The sequence below is a fragment of the Leucoraja erinacea genome, chromosome 20 (assembly GCF_028641065.1).
Source record: "Leucoraja erinacea ecotype New England chromosome 20, Leri_hhj_1, whole genome shotgun sequence".
Taxonomy (NCBI): Eukaryota; Metazoa; Chordata; class Chondrichthyes; order Rajiformes; family Rajidae; genus Leucoraja; species Leucoraja erinaceus.
In genome coordinates, this window is record NC_073396.1 from 18,841,933 (window position 1) to 18,859,640 (window position 17,708).

At 47.1% G+C, this 17,708-nt stretch overlaps 1 protein-coding gene across 3 annotated transcripts in view; it reads left to right on the forward strand.

Annotated features, from left to right (window-relative positions):
- Positions 1-17,708, forward strand: part of LOC129706870 (dynein axonemal assembly factor 8) — a 46,419-nt gene that overhangs the window by 22,649 nt on the left and 6,062 nt on the right. For 2 of the 3 annotated variants that reach the window (XM_055651460.1, XM_055651459.1), the window contains exons 12-28: positions 134-328; positions 699-893; positions 1,016-1,132; positions 2,770-2,914; positions 4,009-4,327; positions 4,681-4,754; positions 5,674-5,828; positions 7,369-7,519; positions 8,012-8,143; positions 8,790-8,984; positions 10,431-10,763; positions 11,104-11,169; positions 11,544-11,612; positions 12,720-12,889; positions 14,084-14,279; positions 14,884-14,978; positions 16,251-16,371. In XM_055651460.1, the coding sequence (XP_055507435.1) occupies positions 134-328; positions 699-893; positions 1,016-1,132; positions 2,770-2,914; positions 4,009-4,327; positions 4,681-4,754; positions 5,674-5,828; positions 7,369-7,519; positions 8,012-8,143; positions 8,790-8,984; positions 10,431-10,763; positions 11,104-11,169; positions 11,544-11,612; positions 12,720-12,889; positions 14,084-14,279; positions 14,884-14,978; positions 16,251-16,371 (2,728 nt within the window). The remainder of the gene's footprint in view (positions 1-133; positions 329-698; positions 894-1,015; positions 1,133-2,769; positions 2,915-4,008; positions 4,328-4,680; positions 4,755-5,673; positions 5,829-7,368; positions 7,520-8,011; positions 8,144-8,789; positions 8,985-10,430; positions 10,764-11,103; positions 11,170-11,543; positions 11,613-12,719; positions 12,890-14,083; positions 14,280-14,883; positions 14,979-16,250; positions 16,372-17,708) is intronic. The other variant, XM_055651461.1, reaches the window with a different exon arrangement.

A 17,708-nucleotide genomic window follows, 5' to 3' on the forward strand; every position in this document is an offset into this window, starting at 1 on the left:
GGCAGCCTGAACGTTGAACACATGGTGTTTAGAAAGCTGTTTGATTGGAAGAAACATTTTGGGTAATACTTTCAACAGAAAGCTCCAATTAGAAGTGAATACATTGCTAAAGACTGCTTTTCCTGTTGACCAGGTACCCACTCAGCCAGCTCCTGCAGATGGGCTACACAGGAAGGGTGCTGAGGTCGACACCAAGGCACCATTTCAGGTGGTGGGGCTCCAGCAGGCCTGGCACGAAGATGGCCTGGCTTTATATGCCTGTGTGGTGCCAACGTGTCAAAGTGTTTGTGGCAGCAAGGCCACCTACAGCAAGAGCTGGAGAAACAAGGTCAGTAATGAAGTTTCTCACTGAATCTTCACAATCTCCGTGCCGCGGCGTGAGTGAGCAGAACTGGTGTGAGCTGGATCTGTTAAAGGATTTAAGCTGTGCCATTTATAGACTTAAACGTGTTAATTGAGCACCAGCTATCCAGAACTCCCCAGATCGATCTGAGTGTGGAAGGTATTTGCCTCATAAAGGAAAAAAAACAAGTCTGTGATTCAGCTTTGGTGCTTCAAACAGCCATAGCTTCCTAGCATTCCGTTTATCTGATCTTTTTCTATTAGAACACCAACGATCGCTTGGTTTAACTTATTGACATTGTAGGAGTTTTACTTGGAGACCTGCTGTTCTACTATCCTCTCTCTTTTACCTGCAGGTGAAGAAAGAAGTGCGAGCAACATCTCTGTTTTACCAGCTGGTTATGAATTTTTTATCCCAAACATCTGTGCGAGCGGTAATATGGTGGTTCAAAGAGCTGAATGATTCCCTTCAGGGACTGAAGTTCCCTCCCAGTGTCTTGCTCCCCACCACTCACCTCAGCTCCGTGGTCTCTGTCAACCCAGACTCCAAGGTAGGCACCAGCGATCTGTTGGGAATGAGAGTATTCCCTGTATTCACTGTGCGAGGAGGGGAAGGTTGCCCGGCTGTTTGGGGACATAATTGTAAACTGGACTCCTTTTGATCATTACACAGGCCGCGCAGAGGATATTTGAGGCTGAGATTGGGTTTTACTGGCAGACATTTGAGACAGAGGAGAGCTGCTGGCCACCTGCAGCAGAGAATGGAGAGAGCTGCGTGGAGAAGCCCGAGGTAGGAGAGCAAGTTACATTCCGCTGCTGCTGCAGCCTGCTCTACGGTTAAAGATGGATAAACAGCCAGACCTCTCAAATGCATTCACTGTGAGGAATGGAATTAAAATCATACATCCCTATCACAGTATCAGTAGACCAACAACCTTCTGGGAGAGAATACAGGACAATTTTACAATGGTTTCTAACTTTACTGGGCCTTGTCTGCCACCAAACAGCATCATTGTTGAATTCCTGTCAGAACAGCCAAATTTTAACTGTTCCATCAGTAAAACACAAGGTGCTGGAATAACTGCGGGTCATGCAGCATCCATGGGGGACATAGATAGGTGATGTTTCTTCAGACCCAAACGTCGCCTATCCATGTTCTCACGGATGTTACCTGCCTTGCTGATCTGCGCATCCCTCTGCAATTGGATCCTCGACTTCCCCATCCACAGACCACAGTCTGTTCGAATTGGAAGAAATACTTCATCCTCAGTAACAATCAGTACGGGAGCACCTCAAGGCTGCGTGCTCAGCCCCCTGCTTTACTCACTCTATACCCATGACTGTATAGATGGACATAGTGCAAACTCCACCATCAGGTTCGGTGACGACAATACTGTTGTTGGACAAATCACAGATGTTGATGAGTCTAGAAGTGTATAGAAGTGAGATCGGCCGATTGACCAAATGATGCCAGCACAACAACATGGCTCACAACATCAGTAAAACCAAGGAACTGATTGTGGACTTTGGAAGTGGAAGGATGAGGACCCTCAATCCTGTTCATATCAATGGCTCGATGGTGGAGAGGATCCAGAACTTCAAATTCCTGGGCGTGCATATTTCTGAAGATATTTCCTGGACCCAGCACATTGATGCAATTATAAAGAAGGCATATCAGCACCTCTACTTCCTGAGAAGACGACGGAGATTCGGCATGTCAAAGAGGATTCTCTTGAACTTATACAGGTGCACAGTAGAGAGCATACTGACTGGCTGCATCGTGGCCTGGTTCGACAACTTTAACGTCCAGGAGCGGAAAATACTGTAAAAAGTTCTGAACACTGCCCAGCCCATCACTGGTCTGACCTCCCCACCATCGAAGGGATCTATTGAAATGGCTGCCTCAAAAAGGCAGCCAACATCATCAAAGACCCACACCATCCTGACCACACTCATTTCACTATTGCCATTGGGAAGAAGGTACCGGAGCCTGAAAACTGTAACGTCCAGGTTCAGGAACAGCTTCTTCCCTACAGCCATCAGGCTATTAAACACAACATCAAATAAGCTCTGAACTACAACAGACTATTATTATTGTTATTGCACTATATGTGTTTATTTATTGAGTAAGCGTGCATGTGTGTATATATACACACCAAACGTTTTTTCTCCATTATGTACTATGTTTACATATTCTGTTGTGCTTCAGTAAGCAAGAATTTCATTGTTCTATCTGGTACATATGACAATAAAACACTCTTGACTCTCTCTTGAGTTACTCCAGCCCCTTGTGCATTACTTAAGATTCCAGCATCAGCAGTTTTGTGTCTCCATAATATTTTTCATTGTGTGTGCAGAATAACATATTTGTTTAATGAAAATCAAAGCAACAATGGATTGATTTGTGCCCACATCGCTCTGTTTCAGGTGACCATGGCCCTCGTATTTGAAACTTTATTCACTAATCCCATTGCCCTTCACCACACGCTGCAGCTCATCCTCAGCTGTGGACTGGATATCTGCGGCCTTCAACTGCTTTACCCCTCGTGGCAACTCCTGGCAGCAAGTGCAGGTAAGTGAGTGCCATACCAAACTTGAACAGTAGTATAGACTCTGCGTTCTCATTTAGTCTGAACCAGAATGCTGGCTGGTAGAGTGGGTATTAGCTACAGGGAGAGGTTGGAAAGACTTGGATTGTTTTCTCTGGAACGCCACAAAGAGGGAAGAGACAGGGACTTTAAGATTTTGCCTTCCATCACAGTGAGGAGGTGTTTGGTGAACTCACTGTGGTGGATGTTAAATTTGTGTTGATTGTGTGTTTTTGTTATTTTATTATATGTATGACTGCAGGGTAACAAAATTTTGTTCAGACCGAAAGGAGTGAATGACAAAAATAAAATCCAATCCAATTCAATTCCAGGTTGAGGGGAGACCAGTTGGAAGTATATAAAACTACGAGAGATATAAATAGGATAGACAGTCAGAATCTTTTTTTTCCCCAGGGTAGAAATGTCAAATACCAAAGACAATGTGCAAAGGGCTTGTTTTTTACACAGGGTGGTGGGTGTCTGGAACATGCTGCCAGGGGTAGCGGTGGAGGCCGATACGATTGTGGTGTTTAAGAGGCTTTTAGATAGACACATGAATATGCAGGGAATGGAGGGATATGGATCACAGACAGGCATAGAAAAAAATAGGTGCAGGTGGAGGCCATTCGGCCCTTCGAGCCAGCACCGCCATTCATTGTGATCATGGCAGGGGAGATGTTTAACTTTGCATCATGTTTGGCACAGACATTGTGGGCCAAAGAGCCTGTTATTGTGCTGTACTGTTCTATGAACACCACACTCATTGACCAGAGCAGCTGGTGTAACAATCCAATCCAGCAATGCAGTATTTTGTCAGTACTTCACTGCGCTGTCAAACTACACCTTTGCACTTCAGTGCCTAGTGTGGGAATTGAACCCAACATGCTTTGACTCGGAGGCATGCTCTGGGATATAGCTGAAGTTGCTACATTACAACATTCTAGAGCTTGATATGACATGTCTCTCCAAAGATGCAGCCTGACCCGCTGAGTTCCTCCAGCACTTTGTCTTTGGTTCAAGATTCCAGCACCAGCTCTTGTGTCTCCACGGATATGAGCTGTGTTTACTTTGTCCACAGGAAGGCTGCCTTCTGCTTACAGCTCCACCGACACTTCTGCCAGGTGTGTGCTGGCATTGGCACTGAGAGGAGTGAATGCTGGCACACTGTGGATGGACATTGTTGGGCCCTCTGATCCACGGTTGGCCACAGTGACAGACCAGCACTCCATCAACGCCCTGTACTGCGAGCATCGTGAGGAGCCTCTCCTCTACTCACCGCACCAAGAAAGCCGGGTCCAGTGGGAACTCTGTGTGTGGTTCGGTGGAAGGATTCCTGAAAATGGGATTGTACAAGTTGGCATCCAGAACCCTGGCAAGAAGAGCAGCTCAAAGTGCAGGTGTGTAACGCAGTGAATTGAAAGAATTGTAGTGGGCCAAAGAGAAAGCCCATCGAAGTTGTGCCACAGTGCAGCATCCCCTTCCAATCATAAGCAAATGGTGTAGTGTACTCATGGTGAGAGGGCATCTGGCTGAGCCAAGATCAGTGATCGGAAAAACTGAGAAACGCATGTGTTAGAAGTGAAGTGATACTTAGAGTCTATATCATAGAATGATTAAGGAACATTCAACCTCAAGTGCATGCCTGCTATCTACCAGAGCAACTTGTTAGTTCCACCTTGGCCCCTGTTCTATTCTTGGCCTCCACAACGCTCTCTGTTCACCGCTGTGTTTACCAAACCTCTGTTCACAGATCGAATGCTGCTGGGTGCACAGATTCTAGGGACAACTGCAGACCTCCTGCTACACTGGTGGCAACCATTACAGGTAAATCCCACACACAGATACCGGCGACAACAATTGCACAAGTAACTGATGATCCAGTTCCCAGTTGGAATGCTGTGAGTATTGAGGCACTATTTTGTGCAAGGCCACAATAGATGCTGTCTCAAACATCAAACCTTGTGTGTTGCTGCACTCTGTCCATTCCTACAGTGACAAGCTGCAGCAGCCCTGGAAATGATGATATGCTACAGCAGTCCTGGGGACCCTTTATTTAGCACCACGTTGTTTCATCTCAGTATCCCCGTGTAATACTTTCCTTTGCCAAGCCTGAGCTGGCATCGACTGTGAGTCCGCTGCCTGGTAGAAGCAATGGAGAACAGTCACTGACTTGCCAAGGCAGGCTTGGCAGTGAGCCTACACCTGGTGAACTGCAAAGCTCTGGTTGTTGAGACCGTGGGCGATGGAAGGGGCGATGGAAGGGGTGAGGGGGTGAACAATTCATGCTGACCCTAGCTCTAATCCACCAGCAGCAATGTCAGTAATGCACAGATACCAGGCTCCAGTGTTAGCAGCTGTGTCTGGCATGGATGGGTGGATAGTGGAAATCCTTTCACTGTGACAGGGGTGTTAGAAACAAGAGGAGATCGGTTTAATGTGAGAGGAAGGATTTGTGAAAGAGATTTGCGGGTACGTTATTTACGCACAGAGTGTTTGATACACGGAACACTCTGCCAGTGGGAGGTGGTGAAATCAGACGCCATTTCTATGTTTAAGAACCACTCAGACAGACACTTTATTAGGCAAGGCATAGAAAGATATGTTCCTAATATGGGCAACAGGGATTTGTGAAGAAGGACAAAAGACCTGACATGGATGTGGTGGGGTAAATGGGCTGTTTCTGTGCTGTGCACTTCATGTTTTAACTAAGATATTGAATTTCTAATATTCTTGTATCTCCCAGCTGACATCTTTCTTCTGGTGTCACCCGTGGTGCCCACACGTTACTACGGGGACATAATATCTGTGTGTAACCGGCGAGGATTCATTCTGCAGGGGATGCGACGACTTCGCTTGTCTGCAAAGCGAGCTGACAGCCTGGGGATTGCGAGTGCGCAGGTAAAGCCCAGTGGGAGATGGCAAGGGTCATAGCAGGAGCATGGGGCAGGCCAGCAGCAGGTCAGGGATATGACCATGCCAGAGGAAGTCAAGAGGTACAGTGGGAATTGTTCCAGAGAGAGATGAGAGGGGTGAGGTAAAGATCAGTAATGGAACAAGCTTGAGGAAGGTGATTGGCTTCTGTTCCTGAGCATTAAATAACAAGTGAGAGGTGGCTTGGACTTGTAGCAAGTCTGGGTAGTAAAGGAACTGTAACCTCATGTAATTGGATGTAATTCAGATTCTAGAGGCTACTCGCCCTGCTAATCAACACAGAACATGGAACAATATGGGACAGGAACAGGTCCTTTAGCCCACAATGTCCAGGCTAAACATGATGCCAAGTTTATCTCCTCTGCCTGCACATGATCTGTATCCTACCATTCTCTGCGTATCCATGTGCTGATTGAAACACTACTAACACCACTATCATGTCTGCCTCCACCACCACCCCTGGCAGCGCATTCCATGCACCCATCACTGTGTGATAAAACTTGCCTCACACTTCTCCTCTGAACTTTCCCCTCCTCACCTAAAGCAATGCCCTCTAGTCTTTGACATTTCTACCCTAGGAAAAATGTTCTGCTACCCTACCTAGGCATTTTATTATTCTATAAACTTCTAACAGTTCTTCCCTCAACCTATGATACTGCAGACAAAATAATCCCTTAATCTCTCAGAGTTTTCCTTTACCTTGCCTGCAATTTAATGTCCCCTTTTACCCCTCTTGATTGCCTTCTGAAGTGTACTCCTACACTTCTTATGCTTACGAAGGCATTCACTTGATCCCGATTGCTTGAATCTGATGTATGTCATATTTTTCCTGAGCAGAGTCTCAACATCTCTCATTAACCAGGTCCCCTAAACTTGCCAGCCCTGCCCTTCACTCGAACAGGAACATACTGGCTCTGTACCTTTGCTATTTCATTTTTGAAAGTCTCCCACCTGTAAACAGACTCACTCCAAAGACTGGCAAATTCCCATCTAATGTCTTCAAAATCAGCCTTGCCCCATTAGGACCTGAACTGAAGCCTTGTCCTTCTCCATAGCTAATAGAGTTTAAAGCTAATAGAATTATGGTCACTAGCCCCAAAGTGCTTCCCCTCTGACACTTCAGTCAATTGCCCTACCCCTTTCTCTAAGCGGAGGTCCTGGGTTGCGTCCTCTCTGACGACTTGAGATATACTCAAGTTGGCAGAGGGGCAGTCTTGCTGTGTGGAAGACTGCTGCATACTTTAATACATTTAAGTTATGAATTTACAGGGATCTTAAAATGGAACCCGGACATTATAAAGTTTCATGAGATGAGACCTCATCAGTGCCAGTGATTTGAGGTGGAACCTGAGGGATAGGAAAGGCAAGGGTTCGAATGTGTGCAATACGGTGTGTGCACATGGTGATGTGATGTACCTGTAGAGAATGCATTGACTGGGCTGTGGGGTGCTGAATGTTTAATCCTCTGACCATCAGATCACTGAGGAAATGTCCGTTGCCATTGCAGATCCCAGTGTTTTGTCGAACAGGTTGCTTTGGACCCCTGAATTCTCACCTACCTGCCCCTGGCTCTCCCACCACTGAGCTGCCCTATCCTTGCTTCATGATGCTGTTGAGGAAAGAAAATGCAATTCACCAGGGCGCAAGCTTACTGAAAGGTACAGTGTTTGGAATATTTCCCCAGATAGATCTATATTTGTGACAAATCGGGACTTAACTGAAGGTTTAGGTGCAGGTTTATTATTGTCACATGGACCAAGGAACAGTGCTTTGTTTTGCATGCTATCCAAGCAGATCAGATAAAACCACACATCAATACAATTAGTTCAAACTCACATACAATAGATAGAGCAAAGGGGAAGATACAGAGTGCAGAATTGTAGCACCACAGTTCCATAGACAAAGTCCAATGTCCACAATGTTCCATAGCTTATGGAATGACCATATAGCCTGATAACAGAGGGGAGGAAGCTGTTCTCAAGTCTGGTGGTGCACCTTCTACTGGACGGGACCAGGGAGAAGAAAGTATGACCAGGGTGGGACAAGTCTTTGATCATGACAGTACAAATTCCTCGACATCTGCATTCTAATGGCTACTCAGGTACCAAAATGCATGCTACATCGTACTCTGTGTTTCTTTCCCACTGTAGGGTTGGTGAACGAGCTGGCAGAACAGGGATCAGCCAGAGATGTGCTCAGCAGACGTCCCCCTGAAGCTGAGTTTGAGATCACAACTTGTTTCCATGTGGCTCCCTACACTGATCAAACGCTGCAGGGTTTAGGTACGGAATTGCAGTGGGTGATGCGTGGCAGAGCTGGTCATTGCGGGGGTTCCGGAGTTAGTGGTAATGCTCTTTCCAGGGCCACTGGCATAGAACACAGACTAGTACAGCACAGCAACAGGCCCTTCAGCCCAAAACGTCTGTGCCGAACATGACGGCAAGACCAACTCTTATCTGCCTGCATGTGATCCATATCCCTCCATTCCCTGCATATCTGTGTGCCTATTCAAAAGTCCCTTAAACGTCACTATCGTATCTGCCGTCTCCACCACCATCACAAGGTTCCAGGCACCCACCACCCTCTGTGTAAAATAAACCTGGCCCACAATTCTCCTTTAAACTTTGCCCCTCTTATCTTAAAGCTCTGGCCCTATAGTATTCAATATCTTCATCCTGGAGAAAAGGTTCTGACTGTCTACCCTATCTCAGCCTCTCATAATTTTACATACTTCTATCAGGTCTACCAACATCCTCCGGCGTTCCAGAGGAAACAGTCCGTCTTCACCTTAAGGTAGTGAAGCATTGTATAATGTTCACTGTGGCAGCAGGACTGTAAGCAGCATGCAGGTTTTGTAAAGAGGGTGAAAGTGGTCGACGGGTAGTTTTGTGATCAGCGAGCTGATGGCTTTGGTTTCTGCCTGTGCAGGAGGAGCTTTTAGTGCCGTGCCCCAGCCTGCCCATCTGGCCCTGGATGTGCTGAACAAGCATAGCTTTGTGTCCAGCCCTGAGCTCGAGCAGGTGGTTGTCCTCACGCTGACGGGACGCAGTGCCAGGGAGAGTGCGGGCAGCTGCCTACGGGGCCTCCTACGCCCCCTGCCCAACCAATCGCCCCATCCCGCAGGTGAGTGTTCAATGTCTTGTGTACTGACAACGGAACAATGACATTCTCATTGCAGCAGCATAACAGGCCTCATAGATGGCATATTAAAACAAAATAAATCAATAACTTAATAATCCTAATACTTGGGTAAAAAAAAACCCTGATATCCCTAGTTCAACCAAGGCATTCCATAGTTTAGTTGGTGTTTGTATTGTTCAAGAGCCTGATGGGTGCTGAGAAGAGGCTGTTCTTGAACCTGGAGGTTTTACTGTATCACCTTCTTGAACGTAGCAGCGAGATGAGAGCATGGCCAGGATGATGTGGGTCCTTGATGATGCTGGCTGCCTTTTATGGCAGCATATGCTATAGATCCCTTTGATGTTGTGGAGGTCGGTACCCGTGATGGACCAGGCAGTGTCCACCACACTCTGTAATCTCATTTGTTCCTGGTGTACCAGTTGATGAACCAGGCTGTGATACAACCAGCCAATATTCTCTCTACGGTGATGGTGAGATCTGGAGAGCAGTGCTGGGAGAGGCAGACCCGAACACCCTGCTACCACTGAAGGAGGCATGGAAAATACTGGACTATGCACTCTCGGGAGCATGCAGATGGATTGACAGAACCATTTGAGGAATTTATAGGTGAATGTGAGAATTTTAACCTTATGGAGCCAGAGGCTGAGCTGTAGCCAGGGTAGGAGAGTGAGGAGTGGTGTAAAGGCTGACTGGATCAGGCTGGAATGTGGGATGTTCCTGCAAGCACAAGGTTGCTCATTAATGCCCCTGTCCCACTTAGGAAACCTGAACGGAAACCTCTGGAGACTTTGCGCCCCACCCAAGGTTTCCGTGCGGTTCCTGGAGGTTGCAGGTAGTCTCCAGAGGTTGCAGGTAGTGGAAGCAGGTAGGGAGACTGACAAAAACCCTCCGGGGACCGCACGGAAACCTTGGGTGGGGTGGAAAATCTCCAGAGGTTTCCGTACAGGTTTCCTAAGTGGGACAGGGGCATTACTCTGGAGCTGAGAGGCATCCAGGCTTGAAGAGGCAATGTGGGATGTGTTGCGGTTTGTGCAGGCAGCTTTTGTGAAATCAAATGAGGTGCCACACCCCATCCATCAGGACAAGGAAACTCAACTCAAACTGGGCAGTCATTGTGAGGGTGGTGGAGGGAGAACCTCAGCTGGTGATTGGCTTTATTTTACTGGGATGGACATGACAGAATTAAATGCAACTTAAATGGTCAGCAAATAGTTAGCTAACTGAGTAATGGCATGATTTAACGCAGCTGAGATTTCTGGCTGTAGACATTCTGGCCCAATGTTGGGTATTTTCACCCATTGTCAGATTGAGTGTGTTGGTGAGTCTGACAGGCAGCACAGGGTGGCATGTTTGAGATATGGTTAGGGTTAGGCGCTTTTTGAGATGTGGGTGTTCAAAGATATTTCGAACCTGTCGTTCATTCCTCAGGTGACGTGGAGGTGAATAGAGGCTTTGAGCTGCTGGGTTTAAAATGGCTGCCACACCTGAGCCGAAGCCAGGCCAAGGAACTGACCCCGTTTGAGGTGGGCGACAGACACTGGCAGGAGAGCATTGACTGCCTCGTATCGAGCCCGGCACTGGTCTGTGTGCTGAGGCGTGTGGATGCCTTCAACGCACTGACTGAAACGCTCGCTGCAGCCAAAGGCAGGGCGAGTGTGCTGCAGGAAAACATTGTCAGCCCGGAGAGAGTGATGTCACCAACCCCAGAGCTGGTCTTCAGGCAGGCTGCTCTCTTCTTCAGCGACCAGGAACTGATATCAGGTACCATGCACACTGCATCTCCCCCGCTGAGTGCACCTGCCTCACACAACCATGCTTGGTGCATCCCCACACTCACAGTCCACCCCACACCCACAGTCCATCACAGTCCATCCCTTCACACAGTGCATCCCCCACTGAGCTGAAACCCCTTCTCCTTGACCCATGCATGGGAAACAACTCAGACCTGCTATAAAGTGACCCTTGATACCCTTCCCAGAGGTAACAGGAGTTTTTCAATGTTAAGTGTTTTGGCTGGGGAGGATTAGTGGTGCAGTAATGGCAGTGAATGGATACTTAATACAGCACTGTGACATTTATTGATACACTGTTCCTTTCACAGATCCGAGCGCACGGCCCTTACTGAATTACCTCTCTCCCTCTCTGAGATCTGGGATCACCACGGCAGGTGAGTCTATAGGTCGTGGGCAAGGGAGTATCGCGCAGGGTAGTCTAGTCCAATTGGCAAGGAAGTACTGCTTTCAGATATGATCACAATATTGGTCTCTGGATAATAGAACAGGTACAGATCACTGAGTGTGTGTCCACTTGCTGGGGTCACTGGATAACAGAGACCCAGCATTCTTAGTTCTGAGTCAGGGCTTCAACCTGAAAAGTCGACCCACAGACGTTGCTCGAGCCGCTGAGTTCCTCCAGCACGTTGCTAGTTGCAGCTGGAATACCTGCTCTGTTTATTCACCAGGGCCAACTTACAGAAAGTATTCTTCATTATTATTTTATCGCTTATGTAAGACACATCCATCACAATCTATCTGGTACCAGGTTTATCTGTTTCAGGTGATGAAGCTAAAACTGTCAACATGGAATCCATCTTTAGCTACATGCTCCTTGGTAAGTAAAGTGTCTATATTTACAGTCATAGAATCATATAGCACTGAAACAGGCCATCAAGCCCAAATTGTCCATGCTTACCAAGGTGCCCATCCATATCCTTCAAAAGCTTTCATATCTATGTATCAGTCCAAATATCTTAAATAGTGTTCTTGTACCCGCCTCAACTACCTCATCTGGCAGCTCATTTCATATACCTACCACCCTCTGTATAAAAGAGCTGCCCCACAAGTTCCAGTTAAATAATTCCTCTTACCTGAAACTGTGTCTAATATTAAGCTCAGACCAGTGACCATCATGAAGAGATTTCTGGGCTGCGGTGATCTGTGCAGGTAGAGTGTAGAACAGTACAGCACGACAACAGGCCCTTCAGCCCACTGTGTCTATGCTGACCGTGGTGTCAATGTTAATTAATCCCATCTGCTGGGTCCTGTTCTACATCCTTCAATTCACTGCCTTCACTCATCTCACTAAATGCCTTTCGAAGGCCACTGTCATTTGTGCCTCCACCACCTCCCCTGCAGCACTTTCCAACCACCTAACACTCAATATAAAACTAACATGCCCCGCACATCTCCTTTAAACTTTGACCCTCTCTCTTTAAAGCTACGCCTTCTCGTCTTTGACATTTCCATCTTGGGGAAAAAGGTTCTGACTGTTTACTCTTTCTATGCCACTCATAAATTTATAAACTTCCATCAAGTCACTCCTCAGGCTCCAATGATGCAGAGAAAACAATGGAAGTTTGTCCTTTACGTTATAACTGATACACTCCAATCCAAGCACGTTCTGGCAAACTGCTTATGCACCCTCTCCAAAACTATCCTATAAAAGGGTGACCAGAACTGCAACCAATACTCTAAATGTGGCCTAACCAAAGTTTTATAAGGCTGCATCATGTCTCCCCAAATTTTTACTCAATGTCCCAACTAAAGGAGGCAAGCACATTGTTACGCTCTCTTCACCACCCTATCTACTGATGTTACCACTTATAGGGAGCTATGGACTTGTGCAGCCAAACAAACACTTACCCTCGACTTTTAAGTGAATCAGGTGCCATTTCTGTGCTTGGCGAGTTGTCAGTGACTGTACTCCACCTTGTTGCAGGACCCCAGCCTCTGCTAACGCTGCTGATCATCAAACCCTCCGTCTGGTCACATCATCTCCCCAAGATACTCCGCAAACTAGACCTAGAGCACTTCTGCGTTGTTGGGTTAAAACTTGTTACCTTGGACGCTGAGACAGCTTTACTCCTGACTCCATGCAGCATTCAGCAGGTATGTTCAGCTGATTGAATTTCCTTTCATAATGGTTTAATTGGCATAAATCCCTGGAGCTTGCCTGTATTTCCTGTTGGAGTCGCATCATTTGTCTGGTCGCAAGTGCAGGAATGTTGTTGCTGACTCCTTACACTCTCAGACATTGCACCCTGCAGCTGGAATGGATCCCGCTTTCTCAGCAGCATTTGTACATTCAATCGCCATCTGCTCCCACCAGCAGCCAATTAACCGACAAACCCGCACGTCTTTTTGATGTGGGAGGAAACCGGAGTACCAACAGGGAGATCGTGCAAACTCCACAAAGACAGCCCCCGAGGTCAGGATCGGATCCGGGTCTCTGGTGTTGTGTATTGGCAAACCCTGGATTTTCACTGATCGGGATATGCTGCCTGTCCCAAGGACATGGGCCTTTCAACCTCACTCTGCGCCTTCACTCTTCTGAATCAACATTATTTTCACCATTTGTTTGTATCCACCATCCTAATATGATTTCAGCAAATCTAATTGTTTTTTCCCAGTTCCAGCATTTCCCTCCCCTTTGTCCAGGAGCATGTTTGCTACTTGCCAACAGTCCCAGGATTTAGGCATTATTCTGGCTATTTATGATGCCTCAGATCCTCCCCCTGACCTCCCAGCATTCCTCCTCATTGACAAAGTGTGGGGTTAGGGCTGGCACTGTGCGGGGGTCTCAGAATCAGCTCCTGGGGTTTATGTATCACTCGCAGTAAAGCACAGTCCCCTGAGTATCCTCTTGAGGCGTGAACGTTGGCCAGGGGGACCACTCTTCAAACGTGGCGTGGAATCTTCTCTCCTTTGGGAAGAAGAGGTCTCCCCATCTGAAGGAGGGTCCTCAACTGAATTGTCACTTATCCATACCCTCCGCAGATGCTGCCTGACCCGCTGAGTTGCTCCAGCACTATGTGTTTCGCTCAAGATTCCAGCCTCTGCAGCTCTTTGTGTCGCTTCTAACATCTCCTTGGCTGTAGTACCTGGGCTAACCAAGTAACGTTGACCATTCAAATAATGCATTCAATGGCATCAGCAAGATGTTAGGGTATAATAACTGTATGTTGGTTGGAATAAACTACTGGGGTTTTATGCCTGTATAATGATCAAGGTGATCTGTGACTCAGCACTGACACCTGCTGGCCAATGAATTCTTGACCAGCACGAACTGTTCTGTGTTTCCAGGACCCAGCGCTGGTGAAATCCAGCATTGATTCACTGGTCTCTGCTCCCTCAGTCATTTTGTGTGTTGAGCGAGATAATGCTGTGAAGAAGCTGCTTGACTTGCTTGGCCCCGAAGATCCTCAGCAGGCTAGAGATCTGGACCAGTTGCTTTTACGGGCTCACTGGGGCACAGACCTGGTCCACAATGGTTTCTATGGTAAGTCACTTAGCTAACTAACGCCAGGCACTTTAGCTAGATGCAGCTATTTCGCGATGAACAAATAAACTCGACATCTGTCATCTAGGACGGATCAGTGACAGTTCTGCTTTCCAATGTACACGCTATAATCTGAGGCAATTCTTTAACACTTCAGCTGACCAGTCAGACTTACCATCCATTAGGCAGAGTCCTTACTAAATGGACAATCTGGTCCATGTTGGAAAAGCAATTTGAAGCAGGGTCCCAATCCAAAACGTCATCTATCCATTCCCTCTACTGATGCTGCCTGACCCGCTGAGTTCCTCTAGGACTTTGTATTTTACTCGTGATTCTAGCATCTGCACTCTCTTGTCCCTCTAAAATAATGGGTTGCCCATTTAATTCTGAGATGAGGTGAAATTATTTTTCTCTTGGTGGGCTGAGTCTTTTATAATTCTCTTGCTCAAAGGAAGTGAGTCTTTGAACATTTTGACGGATGTAGATATACCAGACGTAGATAATACAGAACGTAGAGTTGAAGTAACAGTATGATCATGGGAGCTACAAGCAGGTATTAATGGCTCCTCCAACTCCTACTTTATATCTGATTCTCTCCTCACAGGTTCCTCGTCCTATGCAAATGCCGTCCGGGATGTGAAGGCATGTTTTCCTGAAGGGGTTTGTTGTGAGGAGTCACCAATGATGAAGGCGGAGAAGGTAATCCAGACAATTCTCTGGATGAAATGTGCAGGCACGCCCCATTGTGAAGTCTATCTGTGTTGTGTTAGATCCCGCGATCATGCTCTGTAACGCCACATGTCTCTAAAAGGTGGGAGATGACCTTTGGGCTCGGGGTCTGAGCTTGTTGGGGATGAGTCCAGGGTACCCAGCATTGGCACTCCATGTTCTGGCCTCTCTAGCAGTCATGCACCTCAAGGCATGTCTGAGTCCAAGGGCCCAGGATCCACCCACACTCCCGATCTCCGTCTGCAGTGGGTGTGGATGGCAACCACACCGTACCTGGCAGGGCAAAGCTGGAAGGAATATAATTGAAAAGCGTTCTTGTTTAAGGTAGAAATTATTCTTTGGAAGTTTGTTCATGGAGTCGAGAGTTATACAGCACCAAACAGGCCCTTCGGCCCAACTGGTCCATGCTGACCAAGTTGTCTCCCTGAGCTAGTCCTATTGGCCTGCTTTTTGCCCTTATCCCCTCTAAACTATTACCTGTAAATAAACCAATCTAAATGTCTTTTAGATGCTGTCATTGTACCTGTATCAACTACTTCCTCTGTCACCTCATTCTATACCACCACTCTGCATGAAAAGGTTGCCCCAGAGGTTCGTATTAAATTCTGCCCCTCTCACCTTAAACTTATGACCCCTAGTCCTTGATTCCCCTATCGTGGGTAAAATATTATGTTCATTCACCCTATCTATTCCCCTCGTAATTTTATATCCCTTTAAATCTCTCCCCTTTCACTGTAAACCTGTCCCCTCTAGTTTAGGAGTTTCCTACTCTGACAAGAGATTCCCCACCCTGAGAAAAGACAAAGAAAGAGCAGGAAAACAAGGGTTTTTTAATATTTTGAATGAGGGGGAAGGTGAACTGTTGATCAGGAGAGGAGAGGTTACCTTTGGTTACTCTTCCCACACTGGATGAAACATATCGTGAGACCAAACCGGATGGGGGTGTGTGTAAGAGGGAAGGATGGAACCTTAGTCACAGGTGAGTGCCGAGAAACAACAAGGCAGACATTTGGGGAGGGAGAGGTTGAGAGAGGGGTGTCCACAACCTAAGGCTCGACAGCTAAAGGCACAGCCACCAATGTGGGAGTGATTACATTGTAGAGGAGTCTGTGGACTTGGTGTTGCAGGGTTGGACAGGTTACAGTGATGAGGAGGCGTTTCCCAGGCCTCTGCTTCAGGGCAACTCCTTTACTTTCACTGCCATTTTGAATGCATGGCTCTCACTCTGATTTTGGTTTGCAGATTGGCACCAATGTTAAAGACCAACTCGTGAACCCTGGGGTACCACCCAGACGCAAGCTGGTGAAGTCTTCAGCCCTCTCTCACTGGGATTACAGAGCACCCGATCGGAACAGGCAGCAAGGTAGTTTTTACCAAATCTCTGGTGCGCGAACAAGTACAACCTACCAATGCCAGCTGCAGGCTGCACACTGGTTGCTTCAGCAGAGTTGCAACGGGTGCTCACTGTGTTGCACGCAGGTTACTGATGCTGCCTTCAGAAATCACCCTAACCTCAACCCACACCACTGCTCACAGCAGCATGCCAGCCAGGGCCGCAGTCCGCACAGTCTCAGGAGGAAACACCATGAAAGTGGCAACACAAGTAGATGGAGTGGTAGAGAAGGCGTATGCTTGCATTTGTGGTTGGGCTTTGAGTGTAAGAGTCAGGAAGTCATGATGCAGCTTTGTAGGGCTTTGGTTAGGCAGCATTTAGAGTATGACGTGTAGTTCTGGTTGCTCCTTTACAGGAAGGATGTGAAGGCTTTGGAGAGGATGCAGTGGAAGTTGCCTGGATTATGGGGTTCCAGCTACAGGGAGAGTAGGAGGTTAAGGGGCGATCTGATAGAAGTATATAAAATTATGGGAGGCATAAATAGGTTAGACAATCAGAACCTTTTTTCCAGGATGAAAATATCAAATACTAGAGGTCATAGCTAAGGTGAGAGGGCGAAGTTTAAAGGAGATGTGCGGGACAAGTTTATTTATACAGAGGGTTGTGGGGGCCTGGAACGCGCTGCCATTGGTGGTTGTGGAGGCAGATACGATAGTGCGTTTAAGAGAATTTTGGATAGGCACATGGATGTGTAGGGAATGGATTATGTGCAGGCTGTTGGTCTTGGCATCATGTTTGGCACTGACATCGTGGGCTGCAGGGCCTGTTCCTGTGCTATTTTTGGGAGATATTCTCTTCAGTGTCTGGAAAATCCTCAAGTAGTTCAGAAAAGCCAAGCATTTGCAGAGCTGCCAAGTAGTACGGAATTTCCGTATTTTGTATGGAGATGCGAGTAGAATACGGATGTACGATTTTGTGTTGTTAAATATGGATTTTAAATACGGAGTTCAGTTCAGTCTGAAGAAGGGTCTCGACCAGAAACGTCACCCATTCCTTCTCTCCAGAGTCGCTGCCTGTCCCGCTCCAGGTTTAAACAGCGCTGTCAGTTTAACCCGTGGGAATTTAAACGAAGAGCTGTCGGCTGCAGCGCCATGGGTTCTAGAAATAGCCGGCTGGTGCGCTATGGGCTTTAAACATAGCACTATGGCCACAGCGATATGGGTCACAGACTGTTCAGGAAAATTCTCGTATAACAATGAGTCTTTGGAATTCTCTTTGAGCCTTTAATTATTTTTCAGGCAGTGGTAGAATTCTGGATAAGCCTCGTGGTGAAATGTTACCGGTGGGATTGCAGTTACATTGGGATT